The sequence below is a fragment of the Centruroides sculpturatus genome, unplaced genomic scaffold (genome assembly GCF_000671375.1).
Source record: "Centruroides sculpturatus isolate CEXI.00-Female unplaced genomic scaffold, Cexi_2.0 scaffold146, whole genome shotgun sequence".
Classification (NCBI taxonomy): Eukaryota; Metazoa; Arthropoda; class Arachnida; order Scorpiones; family Buthidae; genus Centruroides; species Centruroides sculpturatus.
Window position 1 is genome coordinate 840,013 of NW_019384292.1, and position 27,146 is coordinate 867,158.

Genomic DNA, 27,146 nt, shown 5'->3' on the forward strand with positions numbered 1-27,146 from the left:
ATTCGAAAAATAACTCCCATTAGAAATCTCTTACACTTAAAAATTCGAAAAAATAAACTCAATTTTTTTTTTAAATTTTAATTAAGAATTGCCTCACTTACAACCAGAAAATTCAATTTTTTTTTAACACCGAATTTGAATCTTTATAAACCAATGATAAAAGCGATTACATTCACTCGAAATGGCTTTATATTATGACGTATAACAGGAAGAAAAGATGAATCAATCGACGTTATATTAACACATAGGGTACAGTTTATATAGTGTCAGAGAGAGATGATGCTTCTATATATATATATATATATATATATATATTGATCCGCATCACTTGCATCTTTCAGGATAAAAAGAAAGAAGAAGGGGGGATAAAAACAGGAAAAAGCATCCAAAAAATTTTGATTACCTTTCTCTAATTTAATTTTTAGTTACATCTTACGGTATGGAAGCTGCTTATTTTTTTTTATTTTTTGGTGGTTTTTTTAACCCAAGAAAANACTATTCATCCGTGTCCTAGTGTTGCGGGTCCTTAGCCATTTCGGTAGGACACAAAAATAACTCGTACAAAGTAACGAAATCGTTGTTTCTGGCAACTTAGAAACGCCGCTTTAATGCCATTTAACGAAATACCTGTAGGAGTTAAACGAGGAAAATTTCGGGCCTAGGCCCTATTAATTAGGCCTAAGAATATCTCCGTTTCCAGGTATGATTTTTACCTGGAAGACCGTCGGATAGGATGAGAGATTTGTGTGTTTTATGACAACCGAATTAGAGGGGATCCTGTAAAAACGGTGAAGGTATCGGAAGAGGTTTTTGATTGTATTCTGTCCGTTTTCGTCGAGCAGATTTAATGCTGGAAGTAAATTTTTCGGCGTAGGCGCGCGACCCTCTTCGCCTTTTGACACTATCCGATCTAAGTAATTCCCCGTGTTAAGATAATCCTACGGTCGAGGCGCAAATTCGATCGAATTCTCTTGGCCTCCCCCGACGTCTAGGCCTGGTTAGGACGGACAAGCATCGACCGCATTCCTAGGTTAAAGTTAACACTTCTAGATACTTTACGGAGTTTGTGGGACAGAGTTTTACCGTAGACAAAGGGAAGAGGGCCTCGTATTTGTTAAAACGTTACTTTACTTAGAAATTTCGGGAGGGTCTGGTTTTAAGTGCGGAAAAGTAACTTGTCTCCTTCACTTTTCGGCATTTTCTAACCCCCGTTTCCAAGCGTCGAATTTCGGAGAAAGTCTGAAAAACCTGCGTTACGACTCCACCTACGACAGGTGAGGGGGGGCCCCGGTTACGCCGCCGGAGATTCGCAGTCCGATCGCGTCGATGTGGTTCGATAGAGGGCGTGGCCGTCGGTCTTTACGACCAGACGTCTTTCTCGTTCGGTACCGCACCGTCGTGACATAACAATGGATTTTCTGGTGTGCGCGCCTATTGTTAACACGATGTTCGCCACAAACGGGCGCACGCGACCGTCCATCTCCCACACTAAACGTCGCGTCGCCCAATTGACGTCCGCGATAGCGATTTTTCTCGTCACTTTCCGGGGTCCGGAACGAAGACGAAACACCTTTTACGCTTCCATTTTCGGGCATGAATGGCAGACGAGTGGCGAGAGAGAGAGAGAGAGAGAGAGAGGAAAGAATTCCGAATGGCCGACATTCCCACCCCTCCATTTAAGGATACGAACTGTATTGTTATTGAGGGCCGCGCGTATAGTGTCCCCCCTTATAAATCACTCGACCCGAAATAAGGTGGAGGGGGGATAGAAGACGGAAGAATGATTAGAAATTCGGGTCCCGAATCAGGGATTTGGCGTCAACACCTCTTTCCGAATGAGTTAAAAAGGGAAATTCGGGCCTCCCGTTAAGGACTAGGAAGGTCTGGCGAAGAAAGGCGGGCGCGATAATAGGGGAGTGAAGTTACGACCGTCCGATACTTTTAAAGAAGAACAGATAAGTCTCGGGGCGGCAAACGCGGGTTCTAAATAACACGATCGTACCTCCGTCGGCCTCCTCGCCGAAATTCTGAGGTAAAGAGGCGACGACGCGCGCGCTACGGGTGCGTCAGAAAGAAGTATTTAAAGGGGGGAGAAAACCCATGTAAAAGCCGAGAGGAAGCTTCGGGGGGGAGGCGAACGACGGCCGGTGTAAAGAAAGTTTAGGGAATAAAAGATTGGATTAGGGACGAGGTAATCCGGAGCAATCGAACGAAATAAATCCCTAAAGAATATTTCCGCGAGTTAAGCTTAATTCCGTCGACAAAGAGGGCGCTCGACCGGCCGCCACCCGACATTTGCTCAGCTGTCGGGGGGTCGGCGGGGACCGGGAGAAACGTCGGGGTGTCGCCTTACGGATTTCTGTCTCGTCCTTCCCCCCCGTCCAGGCGCGCGACTCCTCCCGTCCGCCCGGAATCTACCCGAAATTGGAGTTTCCGCCGGTTTTCGGTGGGCCGAGGGAAAGCGGGGAAAAGAAAACGCGCGCGCGCGTCGGAGGCGTTTTGGGTCGGAGGAGAGGCGCGTCGAGTCGTTTTGTAGCCTCCAAGTGGAGTAGAATTAGCCTCGCTCTTTGTAGTCTGGCGGCCGCCTCCCCGTCCCCTTCCGAACGGGAACCGGTCGCAAGGCGAGGAGGGGTGTCCCTCCGACCGGCTCGACCTCTGCCGGTGAGGAATACCGGCCGCCCCCTCTGCCGTCCCCCGACGTTTTCCGAAAGTGGAAACGGCCGCGCGCCGCCGCCTCGGCGCGACGCCGATCGGCGCCGGTAATTGCCTCCGGGAAGGGTCGCGCCGGGTCGGGAGCGCCGCCCGCCGCCGGGTTGACGAATGGCGGCGCGGGCGAGAACGCCGGGGGCCGTCGTAAATCGAGGCCGGGGAAGGGAAGGGCCCCCGACGCCGCCTCCGGTTCCCGTTCCGTGGGATTCGTTTCTTCGTCGTCGACCTTTCCACTTTGGCACCCGGAGGTCGCCGTCGGAGGGCCTCCGCCAATCGACGCCGATCGGAACCGGGGTTGGGCCAATCGAGTAGAACGCGGCTAAGTCACGCTCGGACGGCCCACTCCGACGGACTTCGTTCCGAACTAACTCCCAGCGTTCTCTGGGCGGTCTTTGTCTCGACCCCGTCCGGGGTCGACAGCCAACGTCCAATTGTTTCCCTTCCCTTCCCTCGCTTCTTTCTCCCACCGTCTCTTCGTCCCGAACTAGCCGGCGGTGCGGCGCGGCGCTTCCTCGCGCGCGCCAGAGCGACGCGACCCGACGGGGGAGAGTCGTTAAAAAAGTATTCTCGGACCAATTAACGGCGTCGAGAAGACAGAAATCAGAGCGGGGAGCGGGTGGTCTTCCCCCCGTTCGGACTGGAAACGGCTTTTTGTCGCGCGCTGAGGTCGGAGCGGCGAGAGGCAGATCGTATCTTAATAAGGTGGAGACGAGAGCCAGGTGTTGGAACAAAGAAATGCCAGACGCACCGACAAATACGGTCGAAAATAATTTATCTGTGATTGCGTCGATCGTGACGAGAATAAAACGCCGGTTCGCAACCGGATCCAAAACGAGCCGAGCGGCCTTTTATCTCTCTCCCCTGGCATAGAATCCGAGTCTGGGGCCGTCGCTTCTTCCGTCCGCGCGCTTAATAATGGCATCCCCCCTGCGAAAATGCTCCTAATTCGCCGTAAACGTTTCTTTTTTCTTTTTCGTCCTCCCGATCGCCGGCCTCTTCCCTCTCGACCCCCTCCTCGGGTCACGTGTCCGGCGACTTTTTCTTCCGCGCGGTTCCTCGCCCGATAAGAGGTCGACGCGCCGTCTTCTCGAGACGGGCCGACCGTTCCACCCCCCCTCTTCCCTCCCTTTACCCATTTCCCTCCGTTTTTCGGAGGTCGGAGGAAGCCACTCGGGTCCCTCCCCCTTTCTTTGTTTCCCGTTTCTTCAGGGGAGTCTCTGGCCGGGTGTTTTCTGGCGTCTAAGGCGTTTCCGTCCGCCGAAAATTCGTCCCGAAGGAACCGGTGTTTCGCCACCTCCGACACCGGATTTAACGCCCCGTCGTCGTTTCTAGGTGTTTAATAAGGGCGCGCGGTCGATAAGGTGGACCGTCGGTGAAGGAAGGGTGAGAGTAAGGCGACACTTTCTGGTGTTTCTAGACTATTACGACAAACACTAGAGGGGGAGCTAAAGACGATTCCGAATTTTAGGTTAGGGGAAAAACCCACCAAACAATGGGGCGGGGGCGAGCGGAAGAAGGGAAAGAAGATTCGGATTACGGAGGGGAGTAGATAGTTAGGGCGTTGGAGGGAGAGGATCGCGGCTTGAACCCGCGAGAAAGGTAGAAAAGGGAGCGAGAGAGAGAGAGCACTTAACGGGGGAAGGGCCGATAAGCGGCGCGACTCTCTTTTTATCGTCAGACAGACGCCGACTTTCGAGTGGTGCGAAATTCGGTCCGAGTGTTTCCGCTTAATGGCGCAAACAAACGGATAAACGCAGACCCGCCGTTGGCCCCGTCTCCTCTTCCTCCGCAACAAGTATCCGTCGGCCGCCGTTCTTAAGAACGGTTGGCGACGCGGAGGAAATACCTCCGTTCCCACCAAGCTACTACCGGACTTCCCACTAGGCCCGACCACGCGATTTTCTGCAAAGTTTCCCTCTTTTTTTTTAATTTTCCTCCTCCGTTTCTCTGCAAGGAATCGATCGGGAACGATCTCCTTCCCGCGATTAAGCGCAGTCGAAGCGTCGATAATGCAATAAATAGGTTTTTGCGGGGTAAAAAAAGAACAATAATTCGCTTATTTTCGGCCGGTTTACTCTCGCCCGGGTTCGGGCATTCCCGTAATTAACCGCGTTAGCGGCGAGAAGAACGGGTCGCGGGTTCGGATCTCGCTTCCCTTCTTTAAAAAAAGATAAAGAAAAATGGAAATCTTTCGGGCAGACGGCACCGGAAAATCGAGAGTTAATCGGAAATCTTAAGGCCTATACACGCTGGGGGGTGGGAAAGAGGAGAGAGAAAGAGGCGCGTAACTGCCAAAGTTTTCCGACTTTAACGCCGTAATTTGGCGTTGTAAAACTCTTGTAAATTCGTGACGCGCCGGCCTCTGTTTTTTTATAAAGGGTCCGGGGGGCCGAACCACGCGTTTTACAACTAATTCGGAGGAGAAGAAAACGCGTAAACACTATTTAACTTTTTTTTCCTCCGGTTACAAACCAGTTTTTATAGCCGAGTCTCGTATTTTTGAATAAATGATGATCCGATCCTTTAGAATCTATTTGCGTCCTCTCGCGTCGCTCGTCCGTTTCTTTATTGTTTTCGCGCTTCCCCTCTCGTCTTCTCTCCTTTTTTTTTCTTCTCGCTTCCCCCTCCGCACCGCCCTTAATCCAATTATACCACCCGCCGTTTTTTTCTTTTTAAAATATTAAAAAAAAAAAAAAGATTCCAAAGTTTCTTCCGGGCGGGACCCGATCCCCCTGAGACGAGCGGGCGGAGGCGGAGGCGGCGGAGGGCCCCCGAAACTCCCGCGAAAAATTAAAGCACCAGTCCCTCTTTCCCTCTTCCTACCGTTACGTAGAAGTCAGGCCGGCCGGCTGGGTGGGGTGGGGGGAAAGGGAGTAAGACGTCACGCCGATGGTGGGAGGGGGACGTCGTTTTCGGTCACGTGACGGGATTTGCGACGACGTCGCCACCCGGCGGACGTCGATTCGGCATACTAAATTATCCCTGGGAGTGTGCCGAGTCGGCAAAACGGAGAAGCGCCGAGAATACCTAAAATACCTTTTTCGTTCCGTCTGCAAAATACATTTGGCAAATTACTTCGGAGGTTTTCGGAGGATAAATTGTCATCCGCCAGAAGGGGGCGAGCTCTTTTGCCGGAACCACCGGCTAAGAAGAGTAGACGGGGGGAGGATTCCTTGGGAAATCGAGGGATTTCCGCGATAGAGAGGAGAGGAAGGAATTAATCCGGCGGGGGAAGCGAGAGAGGCGCCCACCCACCGGGTGAATGGGATAGTAAAAGGGCCCGGGAGTCGACGGGCAGGGCGCTAACGAATCGGACTTTTACGGCCCCGGGGACGTCACCGGATAATCCCCAACGTCCGACCGCCGGGATTTACCCGCCGACTAAAACTCGCAATAAAAAGCCACCGGGATGGTGGGAGGGTTTTCCCCCCCCAACACCGTAAATCGAGCCGGAGGAGGCTAATCCCCTTTACCTTCCGACTTTATCGTTCTTACCGGCCGTCCCGTGCCCGGGTTTATTTCCCGATTTCGTCCGCTCTTTCACCCCCGCCGAAGATTATTTGTTGCGCGAATACCCTCGTTTTCCCACCGTAAAGTCCCTCCCTCTTTCCACCGACGGGGGAGGGAAGACAAACGTTCTCGCCCTCCGGCGCAAATCGGGAAAAGACGAAAGGTGAGCAAAATTTATGTCGGTAATTCGAATTGATATCGATCGCCCCGGAGCCTCTTCCTCTCCTCTGTTTATCGCCTTCCCTCTCGGACAGATCGGAAAGGCTTCCCTTATTAAAAAAAATACAATAAAATCACATCAGATTTTTGGCCTTTACACTCGGGAGGACCGCCTTCAAACTCCTCTTCCGTCCGGAAGAAAACCCCCACGTTTCGGTGGATTCTGGAGGATTTTCGGATTTCCCCTCAGTCGGATCACCACCGGAAGTGACGTAACCGCGTAAAAATTGTTCTAAGGTGGGTGGGAAGAGGGGGTTTTTCCGGCCCGACTCGTTACTACATTCCTGGTGCACGTAGGCGACGGATCACCCTCCCCTTTCACACAGGGTATTCGAGTTTTGTAGTGTTTCTCCTGTATAGTCTAAAATGTCGCCGGTAAATTATGTATCCGGCAAAGCAATTCGTTCCCATTCCCTCATTTAATATACGTAACGCAAGGATTTTCGCCATTCTCTTTAAATCGAGAAAATAGAATTTTAAAGCGAATCTCGCTAAGATCGCTTACGTTCTAATACAGATAAAAATACATTGAATTATTAATATACGAAAGCGACAAAACTTGGCGTATAACACGCACCCTTCGCTTCCGTATTCATGGAAAAATATTTTTATAATAAATCGGTTTTTTTCTTTTCTTTCTTTCTTTCTTTTTACAATCGCGACGAGATTCGCTCTCGTCGTCGCGATTTACGGAAGCGATTTCAGGCAAATACGGGTCCCAAATCGGGTGGAATTTTCCGGAGAAAGGAGGTTGGTGGCGGTGGCGGTCGAGAGATTTACAGCGACTTTAAAACAAATAAATATTCATGAAGACAAAGTTATTCGGGCAACTTCTTCATTGGATTAGGGCCGAGTCGCTGTTTGTACACTCTTTTCTTTTTTTTTCTCGCTGTCGTCGCTCGATACGCCCTCGAGTGGTAGATTAGCCGGGACGAAAACTCTTCCGACGACTCTTCCTTCCCGTAACCGAGTTCGCTTTTGTCAACAGAAAATTCTTCTCCGTTTGTTGACAAGTTTTATTTTCTGGCGAAGATCCGATTGTAAATTTTTACTCGATAATTACAATTTAAAATACAAACATTCCCCACTTAATTGCGTTATCTCACTTTAGTTTCCCTAAGTGCCGTCCCGTCTTCGTCTTTCGTCCCGAAGTGGACTTTTTAACCCCCTCCTCCAACTTCTAATTAATCCAGTCGAGTCTCTCGCTTCCGTTCGACAGTCCACTCCCTTCTCTTGTCTTCGGATCGGAGGCCCCACTTCTCCTCACGAGCCGTTTCTCTCTCCCCCGCTTCGTGGCCCTAGGCCCGTTTCCAATCCTCTCGAGAAATTGACTAAATTCCCAGTCTAAACTGGGTCTAATTTCTCCCCTATTTGTTACGTCACTTCCAGTTTCGACGGACGGATGAGAGAAAGCGACAAATCGCGTCTCGCTAGGGCCGGAAAGCTACTAAATTCTGTATTAAGACGAGGGAGGACCCGGCGGGACGTTTCCGAGGGCCACCGGAAGTAGAGAAGGGGGATCTTTCCGCCGGCGGTAAGAGATAAAAAGAGTATAGAGATTGTCTTTTACGGCCGAGATTCCCCCCGAAATTAGTGGAGTTTTCTTTCTATCGGGTTAAGATGGGATGGGGCCTTTTCCTCCTCCGAAAATGCGCTGACTCTTAGTCGATCTTCTTTAGTTACAGAACTGCCTTTTTAGGCCTGGTTCCGACGTCTACCGCCCGTCTGGCGGGGCCCCGATCCGGGCCCTCTCCAACTTCCCTTTCCGTAAAAGACAACTTTTGGAGGGTCGAACGCTGTTTGGAGGCGACGGTAGGGGGAGGAAGAACTCCGTCGGGGAAGGGGGGATTTCCGGGCGGGCCCTTCTTAGCTTAGTTAAGCGAATCCATAAATCGGAATTCCTTTTTGCCTCCGTTCCCCCCGCCTTTGTATTAATCTCGGTTTCGTCCGATTCCCGGGAGGACCGGGCTTTCCGGGGACGAAAGTTTTTCCTTTTTGAGCTCCGTGCTCGTCTCGCCCCCTTTATATCGACGTTAAGAGTGTTTATGTAAATCGTCTTCGGGTCGAATTGTTTGTCCAAGATGTGTTCGCGTTACAGGTAATTAAACGGAACATAATTATGAGGGAAAGAAGTCGCTTCTAATGTCAACAGAGTCGATTTTCCCTCCAGTCTGTTTGTGGTACCCAAAACTAATTAGCGTAATCCCAAATGTGACAAGTTAGGTGGAGCTTTTTGTTCTCCGACTTCTGTAGACTGGAATTATTACGTTAGGCATCGACTTCTGTTGCTCGGTTGAAGTGGATTCGATCTTTCCTCAAAACTTCCACCCTCTTTCGCCTTTATTGAAATTCCCCCAAAAAAACTTTTTTCTCCTCCAAAACCTTCTGTCGTTAGCCGATTCTTCCCAAAGCCTAAGGACAGAAATTCCCACTTCCGGACGAAGAAATGTCGTTTTACCTTCCGGATCGAACGGCCTTACCTTCTCCCCTTTTGTAATCTCTTAAATTCGAGGCCCGACGGAAAAGGGGGCCCCGGACGATCCGGTGACGTTCCTTTAGGAAGGGGCCCTATCGTTACGTGGATAGAAGAGGGGGGAAACTTGGCCCGGACCTCTTTCTTCTCCCGTTTTACGATGGATGAAGCGACTCTTCCGTCGGAAGGAGGGTCTTTTCTTTTTTTTTTTTAATTTTTTCGTCCGTCTCGGCGCATAAAATTATATCGAAGAGATATTCAAAATAGGCTAAATTTATTTCTTTCCGACATTCCGGAACTTCCAGTTTAAAAATTTATTACCGAACCTCCCCGGTCAGAATTTAATTAAACTTTTACCGTAACGTCGTCGTCCTATAACTTATGTTTTTCGGACGTCTCGCGATTTATAAACCCATCCCGTCGCTTCCTCCCTCCTTTCGGTCCTAATTACCGCCGGGATTTTTTGTTTTTTTTGCCTCGGCGCGGGCCCTACCCCTCCCCCGACTCTACCAAACCCGGTCCTTACCAATAGAGGTCCGAAAGAAGACGAAAAAATGAGACTTTTGGGGGCCCCTGTCTTACCGGAAAAGCAGATGCCCCGTACGAACTTCGCCGGCGTATAAGGGAAATAGTAGAAAGAAGGGGACGTAAAAACAAGGTTAAATTAGGCGATCGAAAACCCTTCTTATAATTGCGGAGGGGGAGGGAGGAGGTTCCCGTCGGGTTCTCTCCCTCCCCCCTGACGAAATCCGGCGCACTTCTATTTCATTAGATAGCGCTTTTCTTAATCGCATTAATTTCTTTCCGTCGCCGGTGATCTCGGAGGGGTCGAAAGAAAGCGGAAGACAACTTAAAGTCGCGCGCTTAACTCGATTACCAATATGGGATTACTTCCGGCGAAAGAGGACCCGGCGTCGGTTACGGGCGACCGAGAGAGTAATGGAACTAAGACCCCGGCCGAGGACCGGAATTCGGTGGTTTTTTTCTTTTGGTCCTCCTCTCGCAGGTCTTCCTCCTTACGATCCACGTCTCCTTACCTCTTTTTCTCTTCTTCCGGGACCTTCCAACGTCTGCTAAAGACAGGAATAATTAAAACACAAACGAAGTTATCTCCTCTCGTACCGCGCGTAACGGAGGGGGGAAAAAGGGGTCTTTTTTGGCTTCAGAGCGGCTAAGTGGTCCCGCCATTTACGATTTTTATCCGACCTATCGATTACTTCTTCTTTAATTCACTTTACAGTCGACTTTTTAGATAATTTGGAATCTGGCTCTTCGGCCGCAGATGTTTTCGACTTCCTTCCTTCCTTCCTTTTTTCCATCGACCCGGTCGGTTCCGAAGGAAACGAAAGGTCCTCTAACGGACCTCCCCCGTTTACCTCTCACGCGCATCTTTCCTTAAAACCCCCTTCCCCCCAGGCGAAGCCGAAAATAGTAGACTGTTTGGCCTTCCCTAAACGTCAACACTTAAAAACATCTCTCTACCTGTAAAGAGCCGTTTCTCGTTAGCTGGCGATAGCGATTTTTCCACAATCGCGTCGCGTTACTCGCGCGTGGCGTTATAACGAGAAAGTAGGTGTCGAAGAAACTCTTTTGAGTTGTATTTTTCACGTCGTCTACGTTAAATCCGGGTGGAAGGGAGACGATTCGTTCTGTTTAGCGGTTTCCAGGGGGGAAAAGAAGGAACGTTTCTCTGTCCGTTATTATACATACCTGGGCATACGAGCCGGGGGACACCTAAATTTCGAAAAAATTCGGCACTTGTATGTTTATTCGTGTAAAATTTCGGATAAATCAACTCTCCCTCTATCCACTTAACGGAAGAGTTACCCCCGTGGACACGTAAAATAATTAATTTCTATTGTAATAAGGGAAATAATTAGTTATTTCTGCGACTGTCTTACGGAATTCTATGGCTGAGTTTTTGTCAAAAAGAACACCTTTGGAATATTTTCGGGTGTCCCCGTCTTCGGCAGGTTTCTATATTAAACAATAGATGCGATTCCGCGACGATAGTAACGATTTTCAGATTAAAATTTCTCTCTCTCTCGTCGTGCTCGTCGCTGCGATCGTATCCGATCTGTTTCGATACGATCGGCGAGAGCGATTTCGCCGATCAAGTTCTCGTCGCTTGCAAAGTCGCGACGCGATTTTGGAAAATTAATAGAGATATTATCGCAATTTTGGTGTGGCTTATCTCGCAAAATCGCTAGCTACGTGAAACCCTAAGGATAAAAATGAGGTACGAGAGGAAGGCCCGAGTAGAAATCTATTCCCCGTTATAGGAAGAGGGCCCTATCTTTTAAACTAGGTGCGCCTGGTTCGGAAGTAAAGCCAGTCTTTCCGAGCGGACGGGAACCAGTTTCCTCCCACCTTCTTCCGACGGGGTAACGAGAAACTCAATAAAATGCGTAACGACGTTATTAAGATGGCGATAAAACGCGTTATTAAACTTTTCGGATCTCGAGCGATAAAAGTCTGGTCGGGCCCTCTTCCTCTTTCACGTGCCGAGGAGGGAGGATTCGGACCGGAAAGCGGTTCGAAACGATCCCCCTCCCTCCCTCCCTTCGATTTAGATTACGGGGGGGAGAGTTTTTTTTTGCTTTATTACGTCACACGACCGCCGTAATTTCGCAGGCGGAAACTTCGCGCCAAACGATAACGTATTTAAAAGCAATTTCTTTTGTTAACGTGCAATAAATATGTAAATGGACGACGCCTCCGCACTCCTTGCCAAAGTTTATTAAACAAACACGAAAACTTCCAAATTTCCCGGACCGCCGCATTACAATATTCGATTCTCGGCTTCGTATCTTTGTCTAAATTTTTAGCTCGTTAAATAATTTATTTCCTTACCTTCGTGACGTCTTTCTCCTTCTGCCCAACCTCCGAAAACTCCTGGCTCGTTTCCCCCCCAAACGACGCTTTCCCTCCTCCTCCCCTCTCGGCCCAAACTCGCCGCATTCTTCCGGACGTTTTCCAACTTCCGCCGCTCTCGGGGGACGGAAAATCTCCCACCCCCTCCGGGATTAACTTATTCCTTATTCTTAGTTTCCTTATTATTTTTTCTCTCGTGTGACGTTCGGTACCTTAGTGGATAGTCTGTCTGGCTGGCGAGTAAAACTGCTGGCGGCGCGAGCCTCGACGTATCGCGGATGGTTAAGATAGCGATTTTTGTTCGGTCGCGTTGTATAGGCGATTGCGCGTGGCTCCCTGTTGGAATTCATTTTCTCCTTAGTAAACTCGTTATAACGTAAAGTATTTGAGAATAAATCGCTATAAACGGGAATTTGCGATTCTCCTACTTTTCGAGGGCGTCGGGAGCGACGTTTGCGCCCGTTCCGCGCCTTATCCTGCCGATATTTAACGAAGATCTTATAGAAAAGAGTCCGAGTTCGAGCCCGGAGGAAGGGTAGAAAACACTCGTCGCTTTTCTCGCGTTTTACTCCCAAGTTTTATCGCTTCCCGAAAGATTCGTACGAGTTTATTAGCGTGTTTCGTCGCCGTGTTTAATCGGAAATCACGTCGTTGTAAATCTCGACCCGTCCCTCGCTTCTCGACGACGGCACCACGCGCTTTTGGCCCCCTTACCCCATCCCCACCCGGAGGAAGGGGCTCCTTTCTTCGTCTTTGCAAACGTTTCTCGCAAATTTGGCCGGGGGGAGGAAAGCGGCGGATCCGGACTGGCGAGAAATTCGGGTCCCGACCCGGGAGCGAGAAGAACGTCAACGACCAAAACATAAATTTCGATAAATAAATTAATGGAATTAATCGGAGAAGGGGACCGAAATTCGAGTCACGACCGAAGAGAAATTCCGGTCGAACGTGACGACAATCGGTCACGAAGCTGGCTGGCGCGCGCGCGAGCGCGCGGCCTTTTTTTCGTACGAACGGGCCCCGGGGCCGACGGAGGGGGCGGGCCCACGGCCGTTCTCCGACGAGGAAGAGGGAACGACGCGTCGATCCGGGGGAGGGGGTCGAGCCCCGGATCGGCCGCGGCATTCTCGGAGTCGCTCGTAAAATAGGGCGTCGTCCGACCGGGTTACGGGACGGTCGACCATACCTTTCGGAATTCCGGTCGTTCGTCACGCGGCCGCCACGTCACTCCCATTGTTTCCGTCGGGGGAGTGGTTAGCGGGTCCCGGGGGAATCGCCGGAGTCGTCCGTTTGGCAATCCGACGCGACACCGCGGGGAGGCGACGCCACGAAAAATCCGTGCGATTTTCTCTCTTCTCGTTTAAATCTTTTCCCCCACTCGCGCCAGTAACCGCCAATCGCGTCGGTGGACACGCGACGGGCGTTTTCACGTCGTCTCCGGGGATCCCGTTTTTACCTTCCCGTTTATTAGCTTCGTCGTAATTAAAAACGTGTCATTCTTTCTTCCGTCGCACTATCTGGCGCGTATCCGGCGCGCCAGCGAGAGCGACGGAAGGGAAAGCGGTGGGAATCGACGGAAGGAAACGAAGGGCCGAGGTATGGAAGAGGGAAGGGGTGGGGGAGGAAAGGGTGGCGAATCCGTCTTCGCCATTCGTTCCATCTGCCGCCGGCCGTCCTCGCGCCGTAAACGGCTTTCCCGCACCGATGCGTAACGAAGCCGCGAGGTGCGGGTGTATCGATCCGACGCGACCCACATAAAATCCTCGTAAAATAACTTGTCTCCCTCCTCCTCCGCGGACCCGCGTTCGGACGCCCGAACACCGCCGCCTTCTCCACTTTTCCACCTTTCTCCCCCTCTCGTCCTTTCCTCGCTCCCTCCCCGCGCGCCATGCGTCCGAAGCGCGCGCTTCCGCATCATCCGCACTCCCCCGTAGTCTCCCCCTTCCGGTTTCTCGGGGAGCTGGCGTTGGGCCGCGTTTCCGGGCGGGCCGTAATCGGAGGTGGTCGGACGCGTGTGGCGTGGGAAGCCCGGAAAGGCGGCGACGGAAGTAACGCGATCCGCACCGGGAGCGATAAATCTCCCGGCGGAAGGCGAAAATTCGAGAACTTGTTGCACCTCGCCGATAATTGGCAACGCGTCGGCGGTCGACGGTCCAAGGGGAGGATGGGGTTACCTCGTTTGCCCGTAAGTGACGACATCGATTTCCCGGCAAGAAGAAAAAAAAAACGGCGGAAGCGGAAACGGAAGCGCTCGACACTTAACTGGTCTCGTTAAGCGCGCGCCGTCCTTCCACCCCCACCCTAGCGATTAACGTCGCCCCTGCTTAAGGATTTCCCGAGATTCCTTCTTAGTAAACCTTCCCGGCGCCCGGTTTAAAGCGTTACTCCGGCCTTTCCGGTTTTAAGGCCACACCCGCTCATTCCCTTACAATTATTCCTTTGTCGGATTAAAACCTTTATTGTCTCGAGATTTCTATCGTTTCTCCGACTGCGATCTCGCCGGTCGCCGTCGCCGAAATGTGGCGACGGCGACCGGCGAGTTGCTAAGAAGAGCAAAAAAGGGGCGGGATAGAGCGAAGAAACAATCGCGCCGTTTACGCGGCTCCACCCTCTTCGAAGGTACGTAAGACGGCGTTAAGTTTACGGTCGAGAGGTATTGTTACGTCGTCGAATTGTCCACTTTGGTCGGAATTAGAACGTTCCGGTGTGACGTAGGCGGACGACGATCGTTCCGTCGATTCGCGCGAATCTCTCGACGCGATTGGTGGAAAGTTTCGAGCGGCGGGGCCTTCTCCCAGCCCGTACGCGTTGGGATTTCGGTCGGGCCGAATTCGCCCGCTGCATAGGGGTGGAGACAAAGAATCGAGCGGATAAGCGACGGGGGGAGAGGGAGGGAAAGAATCGGTCGCGTGCGTCCGAGGTATAAAATTCGACGCGAAGGCCCCGAAAGGGGGCGAATACCTGGTAGTTATTATGACGTACAGCGTTTCTAACGGTTCAGTTCTAGGCCCGGACGTCCTCCGAAGCGGGCTTCGATGATCGGGATGCACGTGTCGACCGGCGGCCACGCCACCCTGCTGAAGAAGACGAGGCTGGACGGAGACTATTCCGCCTACGAGAATGGACACGTGGCAGGTAAGTGGGCCCCACAAAAATATAAAACAACAAAAAAAAAAAACAAGCGCCCGGAGAAAGAAAGAGAGAGAGAGAGAGAAAGAGATAGAGAGAGATCGCGCGCGAGCGGGCGGCGTGAAATCGCATTAGCGACCGAAAAGGGGAGAGGGGGAAGGGAGGGAGCGGAAGAAGCGGGCATAAATTACGTGATTTAATTATCTTTTATCTCGATATTAAAACGTTTATCCGGCGTTTTAATGAAATTTGCATATTTTGAGGCCCGCCAAGAAAAGCGACGTTCATTACAAAGATTTAGCGCAATTCTATTAGTAGACGGGGTTTTCGTCCACCCGCGCTTCAATTAGCGTTTGGAGGTAGTGTAGTAATTCGGTAACGGGCCCTGGGCGCTACCAGATTATCCCATTCGGTCAATGCAATTAATTAAACGCCAGATTAGAAAACGTCGCTATCTTTGACGACGTAATTTATTAAAACGTTTCCTCTTCCTCTAATGAAAAATGCTATAAATTTATTAGGAAAATCTTTTCTTTGGTAAACACGGACCAATCTGCATATTCTAACTCGTAATGGCTTAATCTACCGAAAGTTATGACTCGACTAATATTCTTCTTCTTTGTTTTCCGCTAAAAGAAATATTAAAAATGCGCAAAATTAAATTTCGCGTGAATTATCGCCATCTCTCTCTCTCTCTCTCTCTCTCTCCCTCCTTTCCCCTTTACCTCCACCCTTTCGCACCCACGTGCCCGCACCGGAAGTGCCCCGATAATCCCTACCGTTTCCGGATTATCTCCGGATCGAGAGGTGAGAAAGACGATTTCGATTTCAGCGGGCTCGAAATTCGGGTGGCTTCTTATAATTATTTACACCTCCGGGAAGATAAAAACAGAGTGCAGGTAGGTGGGAAGCGGAGGAGGAGGAGGGGAGGAAGAAGGGAAAAAGAGGGAGGATGAGGGGAGGGGAGGGAAAAAAAGAGAGCGCGAGGAGCGGGGAATTAGAGAGAAGGAACAAATTTGAGTTAGCGGCAGCTGTTTTGACATAGGAATATGGCGGTAACAAGTTTTCTATTAGAAGTATCTCATCGACGAGTAACGGAATACTCTAGTGGGACCGAAGCGGGAAGGTGCCAATCCATCCCACCGATGTTTATTCAATTAGGTACGAGTTTTGGGCTAAAGCTTCTGATTAATATTTCAAGTCGTGTCTTTTTTTTTTTCTCTCGGTCTTTATCCTTTGCGCTTTCATTCAAACTCATGAATAATGACTAACTTAAATTATTAAGCTTACCAACTATTAGCCTAAGCAGCTTTTGGTCTAAGAGCCCGTCTTCCTACCCGCCATTTAATTTGACAACTTTGAAGGATACCCTGTATTCCTGACCGCTTTCTTATAACCGATTCTTGCTCGTCTTCTCCCTTTTATTTTATACGAAATTTCATTAACCCCCTCTGTTAATTGCCGATTTTCTAGTGTGTTTTCTTCTTCTCGGCCCTCCTCTCCGTTCGGTAAACTGCCGAATTCCTGGCCTTTACGAAAGAGGGGAGTGGGAATGAAGTATTAATCTATTGGAAACGACGACCGAAGGGCTAGAAAAAAGACAGAAGATAAAAAGCAGGGGATCGGATCTTTTGTCTTCCGATCACGACGGGACGAGTGTGGCCAGACAAGCAAAACCGTTCTTTCTTTCCTCCCCCCCTCGTCTTTAACGTGACAGACTGGAAGGAGGAGGGGGGGAGAGAAGAATCGACAAAAGACCAGTTGATCCTGACGTTGGCCCGAAGCTAATGATCGTCGCAGATAAAACCGACCGATGACGTGTGAATAAGTTTGACAGAAAAAGACCGCGCGGAGGAATTGTAAAGATATTTTTTTCCTCTTGTTAAGGGGGGGAGAAGAAGAAAGGGAGAGAAAAAAGGGGGAAAAAACAAAACGTCGCCGTGTAAACTGGGGGTGTGTTTTAGTTACCGGAATGAAAAGAGTGTTCTGGTGGAACAAAAAGTTTACATTCCTCGCCTTTTTGTCGGATTCCTGGCACTTGTTGTGTACTCTCCGGGGGGTTGACAGAGATAAACGACCGAGAGAAATCCGACTCTGACCGCATCTCTCTGCCTGTACCGGATCGCCTGACAACTTCCATTACTCGCTTTTCCACACTGTTACTCTTACTACGTCGGGTTTCGGGGGTGGTACCCCCGTCTGGCCGCGTGTTTTCGTAGTTGTTGACAGGTGTCTCGGGTTAACTCGACACCCTCTTAAGCTTACTTATTGTAGAAAATATATATATAGGAGTCGGGCGATCTTTCGTTCCTTATTTTATTACGAATCTGGTTGGAATGGGACCCGTTTTAAGAGTAGATTGGATCTCGAGAGAGCCCGGACAGATGGCGTCCGTAGACGTAATTAAAAAGACTTCACGCCCGGTGCGTACGCGACACGCGAACCTCAACAGGGGACGTTTTGGTCGCTGCCGTAACCGTCATTCAATTAAACGTTGCCAGTGGTAATTTCAGTCGAGCAGGGTACGTCCCGCGTGGTACCCGAAGCTGTAAAAACGAATGATGCGTGCATCAAGAAGACGATGGGAGGGTGTTCCGGATGGCAGTTTTCTCGTCTCGCATGACGAGATTTCGCGAGACTTCCAACTCTACCACGTTAATTTCCCAAAGACATGCTATCCGGTTTTATACGCCCGGACGAAATCCGGACAAACTTTCTTAAATATATACAATATAAAGAAAGAAATTATTGTAGAAAATAAAAGTAATTGTTGTTCTAATCCCATTTTTTAGGCGAAAGAATTGATAAATCTCACGGTCTACTCGCTAATGGATACAGTCACCACTCGTCGACCGCGGCAGGTGCACCACCTCACATAAGTCCCATCCCGTTCATGGCACTTAACCATCCTTCTTCTCATCCGAACAGCATGGTGCCCGTCAGTTTACCGTTATCCGCAACTAGTCACGGTCACGGTCATCAGCTGACCGGCGGAAGGACGGATTCGTCGATGAATAAGGAACGTTCCACCCACGACGTCATCGTGTCGTCCAGGTGAGTAACACACACCAATAAAACCACCATCTTTCGGTATAGAAATGCGCGTTATCTAATAATAATAATAATAGAAAACACACACAAACACACACACGAAAAGGAAATGGTGGCGAAGGGAGGAGAGGAGGATTAATTGCACGGAACGAGGTTTGAGAAAGGGGGCCTACTTAACCATTCGATAAATATTGATGATGTTGACCGGGGGTTCGGATTCGATGAATCAATTTCACCGTTGGATGAATCCCTGTAGTTATGAGGTGAATCCCGCCTAACTGTTTAACCATGGGAATGGGAAGTTGGCATAATCTTTTGACCGCACGATCCAAAGAGATGAGAAGGGAAAAGACCATTAAATGACATTTGCCATTGTGTTTTGCACCGTGTTTAGACGACACAAAAGGTCTTAGTGTTACACCTGCCCATCTTGTAACAATATACCTGTTCAGCTTGTAGTAACCTGGGGGATATACAGGAAGTAGAACAGATGGTCTCCCATCTCCTCGACTTACAGTACATCCTGTCCTGTCCATTTTGTTTGCATTTTAGTTAGAAGGGAGGCAATTTACTTAACATTTTAGTAATTATCGCATGGCATGAGAGTGGTCGGAGAAAAAACGATCTTCTCTGCCAAAATAATTTAAGATTGTAATTAGCTGTCATGTAGGAAATTTATATAGAGTCTCTGCTATTGTTTAATGAGTGTTTTGTTTACCGGTTACGTAGAGGTCGGGCAAAAAAACAAAGAAAAACGGGACTTTATGCCACCGGGTGATGATTTTATTATCGAAATTAAAAAATAGTAAATGAATCCCGATAAAGCGCGAATAAACAATTATAAAAGCCAATTTTTTTTTTCTTTAATATGCCCCATAAATCTTCCGACTGGACGTGGATATATTTCACACACACGTGACTAATTACGCATACAAATTACTACCTCGGCATTCCGCACCTGGAATAAACCTTTTTTTTTTTTTATTAAGTTTCCTTCGATTCTTTACCATATTTTACGCCGGTTTATCGGGGCATTACGTCGTCTGCACCCTCCCCCCCTTCCATTTGGGTGAAAGAGACTCACCTTTCCATCGAGAGAGATAGCAGAGCCTCCCTAATTCATAAAGCAAACAATGGAGTACCCTAGAGCTCTCTGTATCTGTTTTGTCATTGTATCCACCCAGCAGACAATCGCGGGTTCGGATAGACGGCGATGGGAACCGCCCTTCTTTACCTGATGTACCAGAGCTTACAATCGAACGAAAGAGAAGGGGGGGCTAAACTGCCGAGCTGCGTGCCTCTTCGCGCTTTAACGAATACGATTCCGATCGTAAATTCTCCGCACGGGTGACCTTGCCGGGTTTATTCTAGTCTACGTTTTCCCCCCTGCACTTATCTACTGACCACTGTAAATCTTGATCTCGCTCCTGGCCTACGGTTCCCGCCTACTGCCGGACACTCAGGTGTTTGCCCCTCAGCTCTGTAATGTTACCTCCTATTTTAATCTTAAAGATACGTTTTCCCTCGTCTTTATATATGATGTATCTACATCTCATCGTCTGACCTTCGACCCTGCAGACTGAAACAGTAAATCGATATCCAGGTGGGGACAGGAGCGGGGATGGAGGGGACACTCCTCTAACTTTTACGAAGAGGACAGGTGGTAAAGAAATAAATGGTTTGTGCCTCGATACAATTACATCTCGATACCGAGAATTTATCGATGATTGAACTTAATTGATGATTATCTAGGCTAGTGTTTTAACTTACCCTCCTCCCCCCTTCCAGGCCACGTCATTCGACCAGACTTTCCCACAATTCTTTTCTAAAATTAGGCGCAAAGGCCCCATTTAAGCTGGAATTTCTCTAGGGCCTGCGTAGGTTGGAAATTTAAGGGAGTGAGTGAAAAAGGAAGGGGGGTTATTTAGATGACGAAAGCGGATTGGAGAGTTTCGAGTATTTTTCGTCAGAGGAGGGAGGAAGATGACGATGACGATGGAGTCGATAAAACACGAATCGATAACAAGGTAATAATTGTTTATAAGAGATTAGGTTCCGGAGAGGAGGAAGATAATAAAGACGGATAGAATATGTTAATACGATAATGAATTTGATGAATACAATATCTAAATTGATTAAGCTAATGATCCGGCACGTGCATCGATCGGGGAGATTTAACGAAAATTCGAAACGAGATCCCAATTAATGTGGAGACGAGTTGATAACGACGATAGCGAGAGAGCGAGAGAGAGAGAGAGAGAGATACAAATTGAGGCGAGGTGGGAGAGAGAGAGCGAGAGGCGCGATTAATCGACGACGATAAGGATATAAAAAGATTTGCCGGCTTAAAAAACACAAATTAAATCGTCAAACGAAAGCCGCGACCGGAAAATGAAAGTAACGATAGAAAGGAAGAGGGAAGACGGGTCGAAAGGAGAGGGTAGAAAAGGGAAAAGTGTAGAAAACGTCGAAGAAGATATCGTCACCTTCCATCTGCCGCTGTCAGGGGTTGAAGTGAAAAATGTCCGTTTTTCGCAACATCGCAATTATCGGCCAGCCATTTGCTTTTGACATTTGTTTCTTACGAAACAATGAAGATGTGAACAGTTCATTTAACCGGCGTTCACTTACTCCATTGTCTCCCGTCTTGCCACAGACGGTCGCTTAATGACTCCAAAACAAAGGAACAACGAAAACACCCCCATTGATTGGATCGCCGAATGAACGCAATTACAAAATATCTCTTTGACTCCCCCGTCTCACCCCACCGATATCACTCCAGTCTCAATCGATAGAAAAGTAGTGAGGGAGTGAGGTGCCGTCTTTCTAAAGACAATACCTCACCCACCTCACACACTATTTCGTTTTCCTATTGTCGGCCAACGTGTCATTGCCACGTGCTTCCGGATCTGATTGCAACGTTTCTAAATCCCCGTAATTAAGCATCCGACTGCCGACGTCACTCAAACCGGAGCGACAAAATAATAGGGGAAGAAATGGTGACAGCTTGCCTGGCTTCGGTGGGGTCGTAGCTTTTTTCCTTCTCCCCCTCCTCTTCTCTCTCTCTTCCCGCTCCCACGCGCTAACGCGTAAACTCGCCGCATAGGGGACCGAAACGTCGTCCACCCTCTTAAGAAATTTAAAAAACGTCACACCTGGAAGGGGGAGACTTTTTTTAACGCACGCCCAGGGTCCGAATTAACCGCGGGAATAGGGGGCCAGAGAGAGGGGGAACGGAAAAATCAGTGACGTAGTTAGAAAGGGGGGAAAAAAGTGGAGAGTCAGAAGTTTTACGCTTTGTTTATTTATGAGGCTAGTTAATAGTAGACGACCATAGATCAAGATTAAAATCGGTCGATAAAGATCGGCAAACAAAAGGACAAATTTTATAATGCTAATTTTCTCTAATTATGAATTATCACCGGTGGTGGCGAATTATTAGGCCTACTACTACTACTACTACTACTCCTCCTCGCCTCCCCCGCCGTGCTAAAAATATCGACCGACGTTTCCCTCCCTCCCTCCCCGCTCGACTTCCCCCTCTTCTTTTTAATCGCGCAAACCGCAATATTTGAATCTCCTCCCTCCCCCTCCTAAGAAATTCCCTACCGGGGTAGGGGGGACGGAGGAGGGAGGGAAGGAAGGAAGGAAGGAACGGGCCACCACCCCTTCCCCCAATTTACGCTCACCTAATTACGATTAAAAATTTTTACAACTGGAATATAATTAGACTTTAATAATCGCAATAAAACGCTTTTATCCGCCATTAAAGATGCCCGGAAACGATTTAAAATGGCCGCTCCTCCTCCTCCTCCTCCTTCGGGCCGGTGTTTCGAACTCCGAGCCGGGTGGAGGAGGAGGAGGGTAGGAAGCTTAAAAAAAAGAAGGAGGCGCGACTTAATTTTTTAAGCGCGCGTAATTGATTTAAGTCTAGGGATAAAGACGGGACGTTTGGAATCGTTTCTTTAGGCTTTTATCACTGGATGAACTTTAACAATGGTTTAGCATCGTCCCGCAACAAACAGTCCTCATTTCTCATAAGTCGACTGCATGGGGTTGTCACCTCTCATTTTCTAAATCTCCTTCATCCTGCGAGTCTATTCGAAACCACTTGGTCGCTACACAAGAAGATAAGTAAATTAGATTACGGACTACACGAAAATCAAATTGGGGCCAGATCAAATTAATACGGATATTTAGTATGGAAGGAAAGTCGTAGAGAAGAGGAGGAGGAGGAGGAGGAGAGAAAGAGAAAGAGAAAGAGAGAGACAGAAAGAGATTTATAAGAACAAAACGACGAACCATGCAAATCCTAAAAGATTGCCGAAGCATGGAACGATTTCCCATTAAACAGTTTTTAAAACGAGAAAGGAAAATCCCGGTTTAGAAAAGAAGAAGGAGAATAAAAAACGACTGCTACAATCCGTGGAGAAAGGAGCAGAGAGGAGGAGGGGGGGACAAAATGGAGTAGGACAGAAAAGCTAATGTCCTGATAAATTGATTTGACAAACGGACCTCTCAGCCGTGCTGCCGGGACGGAAACGTCACTACTTTCACCTACGACACGCGTTTTATCGATCGCTTACCGGCGGCCACGTCACTTCCGGTGAGATTACGCCGAGTTAGCTCCTTCGGTTTTGTTTACTGTAAACAACTTGTTTCCTTTTTTTTCTCACCCTCCCCCATATTTTTTTTTCTCTCTTCCTTAACCGTGCCGCCATCTGTCTACCGGCCACTAAATTAACTCGGTGGAAAGACCCACCCGATAATAATAATAATAATTNTTAAACTGGATCGGTTGAAGCCATAGAAATGGGAAAAGATTGCCTATTTCTGTTTGTCCAATTGTACTGTACTTCTCCGACTCTTCTAGGTTTTTTAAAATCTTTTTATACTTGATATCTTAGATATATCGTAGAGAATCGCTGTGTAACCTACATAGCAATTCGTTGTATAAGAGCGAACTGTTTTCTTTGTTTTGTTATCCAGCTATCATCCCAAGGTTATTGTATTTATTCACGTCATCCTATGAAGGAGAAAATAGAGAAGAATCGTAAATGCAGATAAAAATCTCTATTCTAAAGAAATATCACGTTATAGAAAAGAATATTTTGAATATAAAGAAACATAAACTCTGAATAAGTTGAGTTAAAACTAGATAGAATTTAAAATTTTATATTTTAAATTGAAAATAATATTTGTATTTCAAAACTTTAGTATAGTTTATTATATTTTATACACTTTTCATATTATACGTAAAATTATTTAGTATTAATTATGTCAAAATGTGTGCATAAATTCTGGTTTAGTATATTATTTTTTAAATTTACAAATTCTAGGAATGAATTTATTATTAAAATAAAAGTTTTGGAGTAGTTAAAACGCTGTAGAAATAAATATAAAGGAAAAAATGTTTGATACAAACTCCATATCATTATCATTAAATCCATACAATGCATGTATTCCATCATTATTATTATTATTATTATTATTTATAAAGAAACTGCAACAACACCCAAACAATTGGGCGCAGAATTACTTTAATTTCTTTTAGATAGAAAGTGGGGGAAGAAACGTTGATTGGGTGTTAACAATGGGGGAAAAGGGGGAGACGGAAATGCCAACGTTTTTGTGGATTTGCTTAAGCGCTAAATCTTGAATAAAGTCGAAGGAACAAACATTAGATAAAGAAGGGAAGAGAGAGAGAGAGAGAGAGACCTGCTGGTGACACAGGGGCACCACATCGTCAGACAAATGAGACCAAATTAACGGGTAGCAGCGACCCTAATAGAGGAAACCAGAAGATAGCCGTGTTCACCGTCTCTATCACTTCAGTGCACAACAGTAATTTGCATGTCTGTGTGCTTTTAATGAAACACAACAGAATGGAAAGAGAATCGTGTTTCAGTTCCTCGTTCTTATATGATTAATGAAATGTACCCAAATGTAATTTTAAACGGTGTCTTTTCAACCATTTTTCCAGTTTTAATTTAAAGTCATGCATGGAAGGATCGAATTAATTGTATGAGTGAGTTTAGATATATCTATTGTTTTTACAAATTAATGCACTGGCATGCGGGTCGCCATGGTTACCGAAATCGCCAATCGTCTCTGGATAAAACCACTCGTGGTGTGTGTGACGTCACAAAAGTTTACCGGGGTAGTGTCTTTTTTTTTTCTTTCTTTTAAAGGCAGGAAAGAGTTACGAATCTCGGCAGAAGGGTGGAAATTTACTAATTAGAAACGCTTTTAAGTGGCTCGTTACGCAAAACGAGAATAATTGGACCGTCAAAAAATGCCAGGTTTCCCGTCGGATAGAGGTTCCGAGTGTATATATACATATATATATTTTTTTTTTACAAGGGAATTTCTGAGAAATATATTATTATTATTAATAATATGGAGAAACGGGTCGAAATGCCATTTATTCCGCGAATCTCAACGAGCACCGACATCTCCAGAGCCCGTCGTTGTTAATAACCCACAAATCATATTTCATACACCTTTTAACGTCCCACATACAAACACTGTATCATTTCTCCGTTCTGTCATCTTTCACCTGTCCGAGCGTAATTAAAATTTAATTTTCTCTCCTGTTAATTACAAATAAACAACGCTTTGCTCGGAAAGACACCATTCGTCACCACAGAGAAGACACGAAAGCCCAAATGCCGACTCTCTCTATAAGCCCGTTCGATTAATCGTCGGGGTTTAAGAAACGCCACGGGTTCTCTCCCCCCCCTTTCCCTCACCCGAATAAATCCCGGAAAAATTTCCCTATTTGTTAAATACCCTTGTTGTATTTTCAGGGTGCGCGATGATCGAGTGGACAATTTAGATGCCAAAGAACGTCTGTACAATTTAGAATGCCACCGAGTGAAAGACCAATACGTGAACGGTAAGTCCCCATAAACAATAAACGTATTGTCATTCGTTTCTCTAATTAACTCCCCCTCCTTCCCTTCATCTCTTCTTCTCAAAGTCTTATTTTTTTTCCTCATTTCTCTTCGGCAGTTTGGAGTTTTACAACCCTTTCCTTTACTCGCTTTTTTACATCGCTAAATATCGCCTCGCTTAGATTAATCGCTTGCGATTGTTACCTACTAATTATGTTCTTTCCGACTCGTCCTATTTAGGAGCGTTATTGGCCACCCCCGAGATCCAATTGTTGCGCCGGGTTACCACCTGCGCGCAACAATTGGATCCGGGTAGACACTTCCAACGTTTCTATTAAACACCGGGACGTTTAAGGCCGGAGAAAGGCCTTAAAAAGGCGCCCTTTTATCATTTTATAATCGCGATAACTCGATCGTAAGTACGTAAAAACTCTCTTATTTCTTTCTCTGTTACGAATCCCAAGACTTCCTCGAGTTATGCCCCTCCTCCAATTTCTTTTTTTAAACGAAACGGGCCTTTAAATAAATTAAGAACAACGTGGATCCCGGAAGAATACCTCGTTCTCCTTGTCTTCCTCGAGATTCCTACCCTTATTATTAATTTAAAAATTGACAAAACCGGATGAAACGTGTCGTCGCTTTCTTCACCTTCACGCTACAAACACAAGAGAATGGCCCGTTTCAAACACCAAGGCGTAATATATTAATACGGAGTATCTAAGTAACCGAACGATTAAATCGTTGTAGGCCCCAGTATAGGGCCCTGGCGGATATGCCTCCTTAATCTGCGGAGTAATATCGCGCGATCAACAAGCTGTTTCTATCGAAACAATCGAGAAAGATTCCCGTTTCGATTTCCGCCTGGAACGGAAATGGTGCTCTATTATTGGCACGTGACGGATCTCCCCCTCACACATACTGTACCCGATCGTTTAAGAATGCCTTTATCTAACTCAAAACCCTTCTTTGTCGGACATCGAAATAGATCGGGGTACGAACCAAAATGGCGGAAAGAGTAACGTGCAGTTTCCGGAACTCCCCAAATTAAAGGGATTTTTAAATGTTGTTCCGACGACGCGCGTGCGAAATTACTTTTCCCTCCTCTTACTAGAGGGCAGTTTTTTAAAACGCGATCGGATCGAAGACGAAGATCGATCGGACCGCAATCGATTCCGATCTTTAGATCTGGTCGCCATTTTACTATTATACTCGAGAGATTACTTAAAAGGATTCGCGTTCGGTGGCCGGAACGGGAAGCGATTAATAACCACGCGACGCGGAACGTGCGAATCTCGTCCCCCTCCCTGTTTATTTAAGATGACGTAAAGTGGACGCCGCGACACTCTCTAACGGTCGTTTCCCCTCCGACCCCTTTACCATCCGATAGAAGTCGCTTAGCGAGTTTTGCCGGCGCTACCAGACCCGATAGGTCCTATTTTCTTCTTCCCTCTTTACACTACCATCTGCCTCTTAACTCTCGTAGCAGATTGTCTTTTCCCCCTCTACATTCTCGAGCCCAATATTTTAATAACCTTCTGTTCCGTCTTCTTTTCTCGCTCCTCGCCATTTGTAGTCGCGTTTCTCGCTCCGTTTCGTCTCTTCTCTTTAATCGTTTGTCTCGCCGTCGCCGATCGCGTCGCTTTAAACTTTGCGAATTTCCTTAGTATTTCGAAGCTCGTGACATTTTATTTATAAATTTTCGTAAGAAAGTAGAAAACGTACTTCTTTGTCAGTGGAAATATTTGATTTGTCTTAATAAAGACTTTGATCCGATTTGATAGAATAAAGCGACCGCCCTGTTGATCGCTTCCTTCTTCGTTATCGCTGGTTCGATTAATTTCCCCACCTTTTGCGATTTACGCGTAACTTCTCTTCCATCTTCCGTAACCGAATTCGCGCCCGTAACTACGTTACGTCATTTTACACTTACTTTCGCTCGGTGTTTTCCTGTTCTCCCTCCCCCGTAACCATTTCTATTGTCGCGGGCGTGAGAGTTTTCCGCGCGTGAAAATCGCTTTTAGGGGCGCTTTTCCGTCGGGAAAGCGACGTGAAAACGTTTGAAAAGCAATTTCTGATGGCAGGTACATCGGTTAACTGTCACAGTCCCGTACTCAACTTGTCGCAGAACAGCAGTCGGAGAGGAGGGGGCGAACACAGCGGAAGCGAAACGGCATACAACGATTGTCAAGAAGACGATTATAACGACAGCGAAGACGACGAAGAGGACGACAGAGAACAAGGTATAAAAATCCAATTACGTGCAGATTACGGGCAAAGGCCACCCC

General features: G+C 47.5%; 1 protein-coding gene across 1 annotated transcript in view; it reads left to right on the top strand.

Annotated features, from left to right (window-relative positions):
* LOC111618125 (dachshund homolog 1-like) overlaps positions 1 to 27,146 on the top strand; it is a 56,771-nt gene that overhangs the window by 4,579 nt on the left and 25,046 nt on the right. The window contains exons 2-5 of the mRNA XM_023359935.1: positions 14,787 to 14,920; positions 17,707 to 17,968; positions 24,775 to 24,863; positions 26,943 to 27,101. Coding sequence (XP_023215703.1) covers positions 14,787 to 14,920; positions 17,707 to 17,968; positions 24,775 to 24,863; positions 26,943 to 27,101 — 644 coding nt within the window. The remainder of the gene's footprint in view (positions 1 to 14,786; positions 14,921 to 17,706; positions 17,969 to 24,774; positions 24,864 to 26,942; positions 27,102 to 27,146) is intronic.